This window comes from Lepisosteus platostomus, chromosome 14 (assembly GCF_059453375.1).
Source record: "Lepisosteus platostomus isolate fLepPlt1 chromosome 14, fLepPlt1.hap1, whole genome shotgun sequence".
Taxonomy (NCBI): domain Eukaryota; kingdom Metazoa; phylum Chordata; class Actinopteri; order Semionotiformes; family Lepisosteidae; genus Lepisosteus; species Lepisosteus platostomus.
The window spans coordinates 17,906,264-17,919,845 of NC_142624.1; the positions used below are offsets into that span (position 1 = coordinate 17,906,264).

At 36.3% G+C, this 13,582-nt stretch overlaps 1 protein-coding gene across 1 annotated transcript in view; it reads left to right on the forward strand.

Annotated features, from left to right (window-relative positions):
- Window positions 1-13,582, forward strand: part of vps8 (VPS8 subunit of CORVET complex) — a 387,878-nt gene that overhangs the window by 261,053 nt on the left and 113,243 nt on the right. Inside the window, exon 43 of the mRNA XM_088607294.1 lies at window positions 2,920-3,091. Coding sequence (XP_088463420.1) covers window positions 2,920-3,091 — 172 coding nt within the window. The remainder of the gene's footprint in view (window positions 1-2,919; window positions 3,092-13,582) is intronic.

A 13,582-nucleotide genomic window follows, 5' to 3' on the forward strand; every position in this document is an offset into this window, starting at 1 on the left:
TCGGAAAACCGTCTTTGAGAACACAGACGGAGAGATTAGAGTGGTCGTGGCCATCAGAGGTGAAATGAGAAACAATGGGCTTGGAGAGATCTTTAATCTTCACAGCCCTGACGTGTTCTCTGAAGCGGTCTCCGAGTCTCCTTCCTGTTTCTCCAATGTAGATGGCTGGGCATTTAAGAGATACAGTAAATAAGGTTGCTGGATCTCTTTACTACAGAGATACAGTAATCTCTCCCGCTACTTTACCTTTGCCTACTGCCCTGTCTCTCTCACACCTGAAGAAGGCTCCACGGCCGAAACGTTGTGTTCTCTTTCTTCTTTTTTTCAGCTTGGAATAAACCTATTTGATATGCTATTAAAGGCAGCCAAGGTGGTTCACAGAGGTCTTTGTCTTCAGTCTGAGGAATTTTAGTGCAGCCGAGTGGCTCAAGTCTTCAGCCCTGATCCTGGCTTAGTAGTCTATCAGCCTGTCCGATAGCAGATGGTGATATGAAGATCCTGTGTATCTCTTATTCTGGCTTCTTCTCCAGTATATCTCTGTCTTCCTGATTCGATGCTCAGTGGCTTTATCTGTGCATGAGCAGGATGCAGAGGGTAAGGGTGATCCTTGCTCCAGTCATTAACTTCTTGGGAGCTGCATGTGCGGTCACTAAACTTTGGGTAGAGTAAACCTAAGAGGCCTTGATAAAAGTGACATCTGTCAAGCGCTTAACCCCAAGTGGCATCACAATAGTTATTTGGACAAATAATTTATAAAGTAGTTAACCAAGGTCCACCTGAAGTTAGTGGAATTATATTGTGAGTGGGTCAAGATTGATCAAAATGGTGTGTTTTGGTAACATTTTGAGTTTTGGTTCTTTGGAGACTGTGTACTGTCTATAACCTTCTCATACCCTTTTGCAGTTCTTTTGTTGCATCAGAGGAGGAAATGAAATAAAAGAAAATGTTGTTTTTTATGTTTGGGTTAAATGGCTGGAAATGGAGGAGTCACTTAGCTCTAAGGGCTGTGAAGAACAGTTCATTCTTGAATCATTTCTGTATTGAAAAGCTTTGTAATTATTGATTCAATGTTGAAGTCAGAACCTTTTGTAAATAAAATACCTTGATGCACTTAGACCACACTTGGGTCTAACACAGTGGTTCTCAAACTGTGGTACGCGTACCGGCAGTGGTACGTGGCGTGCCGCCAGGTGGTACGCCAAATGACCCTGGAACTGTGTTGTGTGCGCTGAAAAAATCGGGACGGGTTTTCATATTTTGTATTTTTATACGTGTCGAATACGCAGCCTACGTACTATGATACAGTGCGCGCTAATACTTCAGTGGACACAAGAGATACTCTGTAATTCTAGACCACTCTATAGGAATGCATGCTACGGACGCAAGTGACCAATTGTATTTAAAAAAAAAGCTACTGTATCTCCAGCAAATAGGGAGAAAGGAGAATGTGCGTGATTTTGGAACAATGCCAACGTTGCAAACACAGGAATGCATAGAAATGCGTGCTACGAACGTTGGTAATCTTGTGAGCACAGGAAAGCGTGAAAAATATTTAAGAACTGTTCTAAGTTAATTTGAGAAAAATACACCGAGCGTCTCTGTGTTTCTCTCCCATGCGCATGAAATAAATACTTAAAATAAACACTGAAATAAAAACGGAAACGTGGAAAAATGCTAGCTTGCGGATTGCTAAAGCAGGTAAGCCCCACAATATTATGTGTGGAGAAAAAGCTGCTGAACAGCTCGACCTGCTGCCCCCCCCGAAAGACACAGTCATTCATAGAATTATTGAATTATTGAATAGGATTATATCAAAAGTACGCTGACAGCGCGCGTTAAGATGAGCAAATGTTTTTCACTGCAATTAGATGAGTCTGTAGTCGATTTGGCCAATTTGCTCGTTTACGTTAGATACGAGTTTGAGGGTACGTCCCGTGAGGACTTTCTGTTCTGTAAGCCGCTACCAACAGGAACTACAGGAGAGCACGTATTTCAGCTTCTGAATGAATTTATCGGAGAGAATGGCATCGACTGGATAAAATGTGTCGGAGTTTGTACAGACGGTGGTAGAGCAATGACAAGCCGACACAGGGGTGTAGTTGCACGAATTAGAGAGGTTGCTCCAGAAATTAATGGTTTCATTGCAACATCCACCGCGAGACCTTTGCCGTCAAGAAAATGCCTGACGATTTAAAATCTGTTAGACTGTTGTGAATTGTATCAAGGCTCGAAAAATTAATTCACATCTGCTTTGCTCGACTAAACAGGCTCACCCTTCTCACTGAAATGGTGCTTTTTTATTTTTATGTGTTGTTTTTTTTTCTGTAAAACACTTTGAGAAGCCACATTTTAATATATCAAACAAAGTTTATTATTATAATATTTATTAAATGTATGTGTGAGTGTGTGTGCACATGCGCTCATGTTGGTCATTGATCATTTCTGGGGTTCCTATGAGATGGTGACTTGTAGGTGGTACTTGGATGCTTTGGTTGGATTAGGGGTGGTACTTGGTCCAAAAAGTTTGAGAACCACTGGTCTAACATATTAGACCCAAAAGACATTCATTGTGTCTTTTAATAAAGAAATATCCTGATGCTTGTGGTGACCAGTAGCACTAACTGCCAGAAAAATTCTTAAAATTGTTTAGCAAAGTATAGAAAAGCAACAAAGTGACATTAACCATACAACGTACAAAAATTGCAAGTTATGATATATAATTTTCTAAAAATATACAAATCATTATACATGGTCTGCTAGTGGCCAGACAGCACCATCGTACAACTATTATATAACGGACTATAATGTCAACTATATATTTGTTGAGATTAGAAAAGGTGATGTTTTTTTGCCATTGTCTACGGCACTTCTGTACTTGCTTATTCAGTTCGGTTGCTGTTGTGTTGCTGTATGTTTCAGCTGCGGGCACCTCTATCACTGCCAGTGTCTGCAGAGTAAGGAGTGTGGGCTGGCAATCGAGAGACCAGGTGGATGGAGCTGTTATAAATGTACCTCCAATAATCAGGGTGGGCGCGGTGGAGAAAGAAGTGCCACAGATGTGCATCGAGGACGGAGCACCTCTCTCGCACAGGTCAGTACTTTAGGCAACACACTAACTACAGAGTTCACTGTTACAGGAAACAAATAGACTGTAAAAACAACAATGACAATTGTTATTTGTTCTCTAACCTGTCAGTGGTCTGGTAATCTCATTTGTAAACAGAGCTGTGAGCACTTTGAACTGATCAAACCTCTTATGACCCAGTGTTCTTCTTGAAAGGTGAGTTATATAACCAAATATAGGAAACCTTTCAGCTTTGTGTCGCAGTCAATTTAGAAGATTAATCAAATTCACAGATTAATAGCTGTAAATATAAAAGACAGGGAGTTAGGGTGTTACTGAACTTTGGTTTATTTCTGAAGATCTGTTTTATGTAGAAAAACAGCTAAGGTAAACAAATTTCATTTTTAGTTTGATTCTGAGGAATATTGTTTAAACCAAGAAAAGCAACTGTGTCAAAGCAACACTCCATATGGAAATTAAATTTGTATTCAGAGATTTTGTCTCCATTATCTGTTTTACATAATATTTTTATTTCAAAACACTGAAGAGAGAGCACCAGAAGAGGATTGAAGCCACAAAGCCACAAACTCGCTACATAGAGTAAGGCTCTTTGTGCTCCATGGATTTCAACATCAGACTTCAGTGAAAATCTCACATGGAAAGTTACATTCTTCACACGGATGATCCTCTTTATTAAAGGAGTTTAAGACACACAGTTCAAAGAAATAGCTGCAGTCCGAACCTAGATTCAAGGAATAAGGAGCTTAAACTTAAGCCATTCATAAAAGTACTCCTGTGCCAGGGGCAACAGAGAAGCCAGAAATTGTGCATGACTTCAGGCATGTTCTCTGTCCCTGGTCAAACAGGGTCAGAGGTAGGGCTTTATTCGAACCTGACTGTTCAGAGGAAGAAAAACCTTCTAGAGGTGAACCTTCTGGTGAAGCCCTGATTCTGAGATCCAGGGTAAAAGGAGAAATCACCACTTCAAGGCAGAGGCTGTGACAGGAGCACAGCCCTGGGAACATCAGAAACACAAAGAAAAGATAAAAAACAATTGTAGATAAAAATAACTTAACAGAAGAGGTAGCAGCTCAGTGGGGCTATCCTACTTACAGATCCAGCCCTTGAGTGAGGTACGCTGCGTTAAAACGCGGTGGACGTGGTGCAACATACTGGAACATACCACAACATACCACATGTTTTTTTTAAATAGGATAATAGTATCCAGAAGTACTTTGTAAAACCGCCAGATGGAGCTAATAAAGCTTAATGTCTCATGTACAGCAATTGAGCTGTCGCCAGAAAACGAGTCCCGGTCACTGCTGAGGGACAATCTTTTTCCAATGAAGAATTTAAGTTGCATACTATTTAGACTTTTAATGATTTTAAACTGTGTATTAGACCATGTTAAACATTAAAAAGTCGGTATGTTTTATAAAAGCAAGATTGCTCAGTTGGACAAAAGTACACAACCTTCCATCTTCTTAATAAATAATTTAATCATGCATAAATATTTTATGCATCAAAGTCTTTAACTTGGTAACTTATAGTGGGTTCTGGTTTTAACGTGCTTGTTCTAACACTATAAAGCTTATATTCTGTACTTTAAACAAAGTTATAACGTTTTATCCTTTTCTAAGAATACGTAGTAAGAACACTTGCTGTTATTGTAAAAAGATAAATGTTGTAGTGATTAAACATCACTTGATAGTTATATTAATATAGAATCATGTACCTAAGCAGCTAAAGTATCACAAGTGGATGTTTTGGAAACATTTTGACATTTGTTTCTTTTTTGAAAAAAAACTTCTATTGTCCCTTGTAGTGGTAATGAGCACTGTAATGTAGCGAGCTGCACCCAGGCGGTTCAAAGCGCAATCAGAGCATTACTTTCAGTTTGTTTCTCATATAGCCAAATACATAGTCCACTATTATAGCTTATTGTGAACTTGATGTGTCTCTTTCAGGTTAACATCCGAATTGAGAAAATGTATATTTTGTCTTAATCCAAATGTAAGCAGCCAGTAATCAACCAACAATTTAACTTTTAATTAAATTTAACATTTAATTAAAAAGTTTAAACTGCTCCATGTAGTGCACCACCTGGAATTGAACCCAGTCAGACAGTGTCATTCAACAGGGAACCAGCTAACTGAATTATTAGACGTGATGGTTTTGTGTTTAAAGATTTCTTCACAGTCATCTTTAAATTAAATGAGGGAGGGGGGAAGGGTTAATTTTTACAATTTCCAGTAATCGGAGAACAGCTTATCAGCACAATGGGCAAGCGAAAACTAAATAAAAAATAAGATACAATGACGTTTTCCTGCCTAAAACATTGCATGACTTTAAAAGCTGTAAAAAACTGGTTTCAGTAGTTAAAAAAAAACGTTTTATGCGCGAAAAACAGGTGTTTTTTCTTCCTTGTGATCATCTTAGAATCTTTGTGTACGCTTTAAGATTTTTACTTTTTAATTAAATATTTAAAATACTTGAATTTCATAAAAGTTGTACTGATTTAATACCTCTTGATAGTAATATCAATATGGAGTCATGTAACTAAGCAGCTAAAATATGAAAAGGGGACATTTTGGAAACCTTTGACGTTACTTTTTTAAAATATGTATATTATTGTCCTTATAGTGGTAATAGGCAATGGACTGTCATGTAGTGTGCTTCACCCAGGCAGTTCAAAGCCCAATCAGAGAATTACTTTGTTTCTTACATAGCCGAATATATAAAAATAGACCACTATTATAGCTTGTTGTTGACTATGGTGAGTGTGTGTATCTGGAAGAATTGTTATAAGTAATGGATTCATGATTTAGGATTTCTTCATGGAATTCTTTGAGTTAAAGGAGGGAAAAGGGTTATATTTACTCGTGGGGGTGAGATATTTTGATTTTCGCTACAATACTATAATGAGTCCCTAAGGCATATTGTTCAAATTTTCGAATTATAAAAAATAAACCTTTGTTGAGTTTGCACGAGAGACAAAAGGTACCTTTTGAGAAGTCGTGTACTTCTTGCATAGTAGCTGATTTTGACAAACAGCTAATTTTTCCTGAAGAATTAAAAATCTGTCTGTACTGTAGCTTTATTTAATTGAGGAGAAAGTTACCTTATTCTTACAAACGGCTCTGTTAAGCAGAGTTTGTTTTAACACACCACACCCTTTTGAATGAGTTTTAATCATCATTGTCAGTGAAAAAAATGACCACAGGCACTTTTCCTTCCCCCCGGTGTGAGGTGATAATGCAGAAAACAAGTTTTTTTTATTTTACTGGAAGTGTGAACATTGAGTGAGCATTGAGGCGCACAGTGAGATAAACACAGTGAGATTAGTGAGATGGATCATTTTAGTAAATACTGTATGTTGACAAATATCTTACATTTTGCTTTCACGAGGCAAGATAAAATTGTATCCAGCTGTGAATCAGCTATGTGACCTTGCCCCCTTCTTTTGGGAAAGAGTCTAAGTGGGCAGCGTTACTCACCGTGTAGTGCCCTTAGAGTGTTAGTTTTAATACACTGTACAGTATAACAGTATTAAGGAAGTTAATTAAAGTTTTTTAAAAATGTTTATAATTGCTATTCTTGCAAGTACATGTTGTATTCAGTTTGCTTCTGCATGTTAGCTGGTGGGCAAATGTTCGAGGGGAAAATTCTTCCACAAGGAGTGTACCTTTAAAGCAGAGAAGACGGTACCAAAAGTTTTTAGCTCTGTATGTCGCTCAAGCCATTTCTCTTTGATACTTTAGTCATAGAGGTGGGAAGATGTCTCCCCCTCCCCCTTCCCTGTTCCTGCCTGACCTGTTCCTATTTTTAACCATTCTGTGTCCGAATCACAGATGGTGAGATATAGTAGGGGGAGAAAGAAAAAAGTGAACCCTGCTTCAATTTTAAATTATATTTTACCTTCATTTTTTATTTTATCAGTTTGTTTTTTACGTATTTTTTGATAGATTTAACGTATGTTTGAACACAGTCTTGCAATTTAATATTTTTACAAGATGTGGAAGAAGTGCAACAATTTATCACAGTGCGAATTTTAATACTAATTATTGATTACTGATAGTTTATGCACCTGACTTTATTTAGATATATATAAAATATTGAACTGTGAAATAACATTCAGAAATACAATCGAAAATAGTCTGTGATATTTGTTTAGATTAAACTTTTCTAAAATTTATTTAAAAAAAATTAAAATGTATTATCTTTCCATGTGTAATGTCATTAGAAAGTACAATAAGCCCCTCCTTTGTTTAACGATGGTTTTAAATATAAAACTAACTGGTGAGAAAGCTATGTTTAATGCTAACTAAAATATTTCAAGTAAAAAAAAATGATTTACATTCCACCATTAAGTTTTTATAAAAACGCTCAGTGCCATAAACACTACAAGCTACAGAACGGTCTCCTTACGGCGCCGCCACTTCTCTGACTGAGCTCAGTGGGCATTGCGCTGTTTTCTAGCCACCTGCTAATTTGCTTCACACCACAGGAAGACAGGAGAATGATTGTACTGTATCTGTACAAAGTGTGTGTTGCGTTTACAAAATGTTTAAAATATGTTTAAAATGTTTAATTAAAAAGTTAACAAACTTACTTTGTACACAAAGATTCTAAGCCGATCACAAGGAAGAAAACTCACCCATTTTTCGTGGATTTTGTGTTTTTAACTAAACCTGTTTTTAAAAAAACATGTTTACAAAGAAAGCAGATTACAGTAATACTATCAGCTATATAAATGCATATGTTTATATCCTTAAACTAATATCGTTATTAATTTCTTTAGATAAGCGATTCCATATTATATTCCCTATTTAGCGAATTCTAAAAAGTATGAGGTTTTATACTGCGATAACGAATGCAAGTAGTCATAGAAAAGGTTAAAACATGGAATACAGAGGGAGTTTCAGAAATTAAGCAGAGGTCTGGAGCACCCTGTCTCAAAAATAAAATAAATAAAATAACATTTTTTTAACTTGAAATATTTTAGTTAGCATTAAACATAGCTTTCTCACCAGTTAGTTTTATATTTAAAACCATCGTTAAACAAAGGAGGGGCTTATTGTACTTTCTAATGACATTACACATGGAAAGATAATACATTTTATTTTTTAAAAAAATAAATTTTAGAAAAGTTTAATCTAAACAAATATCACAGACTATTTTCGATTTAATAAATTGAAGGTTGTGAAAACAGTGACAAATCACCCCAAACATAATACAGTTTTAAAATACAAGCAGTTTGAAATTATTAGTTGTAATTAATAAATCGCTTAGCTTTGAATATGTTGTGATATTTAGAAATATCACCAAATTCAATATAGTGTCGATAATATTTAATATTTTCGTTTTTCAAAGAAATGTTTATTTGTTAAAAGAAAACTCATGCCGAGAGATGGGTTTGAAACTTCAACTGAAGCCATTACACCAACACACAGCTTAAGCTACAGTATAACTGAACAGGGCAGGAAAAATGTTTCCAAGTAATCGTGGGTGAATGAGTTAAATTGATGCAGATGTTTACAAGGAAAGTGTACTACGGTAATAATTTGAGCTATATGAATATAATTATATTGTTATTAATTTTAGATTAACTACTATGATTCTAACGCGATTCCATATGATATTCCCTATTAATCAAATTCTAAAAAGTATAAAGTATAATTCATAGAAAGAATAAAAACATTTTAACTTTTTAATAAGTATATAATCTTAATATAGTCGGAAGGAGCACGTAAAAACTTTTCCAAAATAATCACAGCATGTAACCAAATGAAAGACTTTGATGCTTAAAATATTTATGAAGAAAGGGGAATACTGGTGTGTATTGTTTAATTAAACTACCAATACCATCCATATACAGCTTACATAATATGTTTATATTCCTAAATTAATATCATTTATGACCTTCAGACACGTTATGCTCCTCTGCTTTTAATGCTCAGCTACCAATATGTCCCTGTAGTTGTAAAATTCCATATTCAGTAATATTCAATATTAACCGGATTTAAACATGCACAGTAAAGAGATTAAATGAAGAAATTGTTTCACTAACAACAAATGCACCACGAGAGCCACCTGTCAGTCATTTTGGCAAGTCAATCACATACTGTGGTATTTCGCGTTAAACTGCAGATAATGTCATACAGTAGGGGGTTTTACCACACATTTTGAATAGATGCATCTGTATGACATTACAGGAGCTGGCTCCAAGATCAAAAGGGGTGAGTCCTCTTTTTTTTTGCCAAGACAAACCATGTGAGGAGTAGCTCTAAGAGAGGAACCAGAGAACAATGACTGGAGGACAAGTTTCAGAAGAGAAGATGTTTTGAACATCAGTACTCTGTGTAGAGACCAGGGGAGGTAAAAGAGCTGTAGATAACCAGATAAAAGATGAGAGAGGAGCTGACAGAAAGAGGAATCAAGTGAGCTTGATACTCTGTTAGTCCCACATCCTCTTCAAGGAGTGGAGAGAGACACACATTTTTGATCCTGGAGAACACTGTTTAATGGCTAGGGACAGTTATGAAAAGCCTGCAGCTAACTACAAAGCCTGTTGTAGTGCAGAGGAAGTATAAAACCGCACTGAGAGAAAGAGAAAGATTGTAACAGGGAGGACCCATAAGGAAAAGAGTAAAGTGGAAATCCTAATGAACAAACAAGCAGCAAGTGGCTAGATGACAAATCCCAGGCATAACAGAAAAGAGCTATTACCTCTTAGTGGTGAAAGGAATAATCAATGATTACAGGCCAAAAAAGAGTCAGTCAGTCGTGATGCACAGCTTTGATAGAAACCTAGAACTGTATATGTTAGATATCTGGATTGGAGTGACATGGCAGTAGCCATAGTGCGGCAGAACGCTCACCACACATCAGCTATCAGTGGGGAGGAGGGCAGAGTAATGAAGCCAATTCATAGATGGCTTATCTATGAATTATTGGGGGGATTATTAGGAGGCCATGATTGGTAAGGGTCAATGGGAAATTTGGCCAGGACACCAGGGTTATACCCCTACTCTTTTCAAGAGCCACCCTGGGATTTTTAATGACCACCGAGAGTCAGGACCTCGGTTTTGTGTCTCATTCAAAGGACGGCGCCTGTTTATAGTATAGTGTCCCCGTCACTATAGTGGGGCATTAGGACCCACATGGACCGCAGGGTGAGCGCTCCCAACCTCTTCCAACCTTAGTTTTTCCCAGGAGGTCTCCCATCCAGGTACTGACCAGGCTCACACCTGCTTAGCTTCAGTGGGTTGCCACTTGTGAGTTGCAGGGTGATATGGCTGCTGGCTTAAGAGTTGCAGTCTAGTTCCTGGAAAAATAGTGGTGCCTAACGGACATTTGGCTTTTGTGCCAGTGTGTTCCTAATTATTTATTTGAAGTTGTTAAGGATGAATGTTTTCTAAAGCACTTAATAGAGTCTTTAAACATCTTGTATCATAAGGACCTGTTAAAAAGTACAACACCTAAAATTTGATCAAATTTAGATTAAAACATAGTGTAGCTATTTTAATTGCTGAGGGTTTGCTTGATTCTTGAATTGAATGGAGAGGTTAGCTGAGAGGTTCTTATCCTTTCACAGGGAAAACTAACATTTGTAAGAAGGTTTAATGATTTATTATTTGTTATATTCCCTTGACAAGAAGAAATGTATATGCCAGTACTGTATATCAATGACATATAGCAACACAATCATAAGGCAGTCTGTAAGAACATTGTATTTACATATTTCCAAGATGAGCTTTACTTACTGTTTCAGAGTGGTGGTGATGAAGAATGAAAGAAACTAGCTGGTGGAAAGGACAAACTGCTTCATAGTTGGTTACATATATTTACCACCACATTTTTTCATACCCCTCAGTTTTTATTATGTTTAGACTTTAATACTCTACTATTGTAGTCTGTGGAGTTGTAAAACAAAGTTTTAACTCTCTTGGTTTTCAATTCTTCAATTAGTTGATTCAATAAGAATCTTAACGTTCTTGAGATAATGATCAGTAATCATGGAGACAGCTTCAACATCAAATAAATACTTTAATTAGTACAGAAATTAATACGTAAAACAAGTACCCTTTCTGAAAATAGGAAGGGGAGTTACCAATGCTTGTGTCTGTAAACAAAATTTTCAATTTAAACCTGAAAATCAGATTTTTCCCTTCTCTTAATCAAAGCATCTGCTAAATATTTCCATGCTGTTACTAACTTAGTTAACATAGAATAAATCTGAGCAGCCTTGACCTTCTCTTCATAGTTAGACCTACAGATTCCTTTTGTATGACAGTGTCTATTCAGTTATGTTCTGTCATGTCTCTGTGTTAAAACCCAGTGTTTTCAGACTTCGGTTTACATCACATTCACATTAAATTAACACATTGAAAGTGGAGAGGCTTTTATTAATAAGCTTGAGCTAAAGCCATTATATCCAGTTTATACAATTTTGAACTACTTTTTTCCACAAGAAGCCACTTGAGTCCCTTTACTTTTTTGTAAATTCAGAACATACTGTACCCACCTTTTTTAAAAGCTCACTTTCTGTAGTTATTTCTGTAGTTTTTTAAATGTCACTGTGGTACTATCCCTTAAGACATTTAGACTGCATTGTGTATTTCTTTTCTGGATCAATTCACTCACTTCATTTTCTACATTATGCTGTTTCACTTAATGGTGCATTATCAGACTGCTTTGCATCTGTAAGCCTTAAGCTTCCCTTGTTAGTCTGACTCATAGAAACACATTACCATTCTTGAGATTCAGAGTTCACGTGACCTTGTTACCTGTACTTTATACCTGTACTTTAAGAGACTGCTGAAGAAACTGTTGCATTCCCCCCTGTGTGTGAAACCTACTATATTTTAGGAGCTAGAGAAGCAGAGGAACATGGAAGATTCTTTATATAATGTGTATTATTTTATCAAGGTTTAACATGATAAACATCATTAAAACACAGAAACAAACAACACCCTGTGGAAGAAGAACATGTTACAGTATGCAGATCATTTGCTCATTTTCATAAAAAATAATGTTGGTGGAGTTTAAAACATTAGATTCTTAGTTCTACCTCTCTTATTTTATTTGTTTACATGCACCTGGATATGCACAAACCCACCCAACTAACTCTGGCAGGCAAACAAATCAATGATATTCAAAAACTGTGCATGTACAGAAAGATCATTATTGACAAGAGACAACAATTATCCATTGTGTTTTGCAGTGACAAGTAAATAAGATAAGATCACTTTGTTGGCCATATATAATTTCTTATATTAGGAATTTGTCTCTTTTGCATACCCCACCTTGCTCTCCATGAGACACACAGACAGAGAGAGAAGCTTTGGGTCGGAGCATAGGGTCAGCCATTTATACTTCGCCCCTGGAGCAGTTGGGGTTAAGGGCCTTGCTCAGGGGCTCAATGGAGTAGGATTCCTCTGCCAGCTGCGGGATACGAACTGGCAGCCTTCCAGCCACAGGTGCAGATCCTTAGCCACAGAGCCACGACTGCACCCACCGCCCCACTACTATTTTAAGTAGTAAAGTTAATGTGCTAAAGTTCCTGACTGAATGACAGCATCTACCAAGACAAACGAGTTTAGTGACAATTACTGCTGGATAATCATCAAAGCATTTGTTTAGTGAAAGACAGGATACTCTTGTTTTCACCAAACGTAAAAAGGTTAAACTAGAAAAGCATATCAAAGACTGATTGAGTACGGTTCTTGGCCATATTGCATATGCAAATATTGGGACATAAATATTGTGTAATGGGAATTAAAGTCTTAAACGTATCTCTACTCTGAATTGTGACTCAATCTCATAGTCTATTGTAGGGTGACATCAGCAATGCTATTATACATTTATATAACTGGATGGACAATGTAAAGTGGCGAATAGGCATCTGGACTCATAATAGGAAGGTTTTATATTACTCTGAGCAAGGTACAGTAGTTTATCTAGATTGCTCTAGTCCTCCCAGCTGTTCACCATTAACCTTCAGAATATTATGCAATAATAATGAAGTACAGCATCTGAATCATTTCAGTACTGCCACTTTCATAAATTTCCGTGATGATGATGGTATACAATTCAGTGGTAATGCATCTCTAATTTAAAACATTAATCAATATAATTTTTTGTGCTATGTGAAACTAATTGCATCTGAAGATTTAGGACTAGCTAATTAAGATTAGTTCTGTTTATATTTAGACAGTATTGTAGATCTAAGAAATTGTCATTCATTTATTTTAGGTGACTGTTAATGTAGTTGTGTTGCATTATTTTAGCTGATATTAGCAGTGCTGCGAGCCTAGAGGTTTAAAACAACATTACACTGTATTGCAACACAACTACTAAATTGCAAATAGGTTGCAAATAGGTCCTTTTGTGAGCTTGAATTTGTACAAGACACCAGTATAAAAAATTAAATGTTGAATTACAAATAATGTATACACATTTTAAGTTAATATTTTTAATTAAAATATTATTGCTCAAATGTCACACTTTTACATG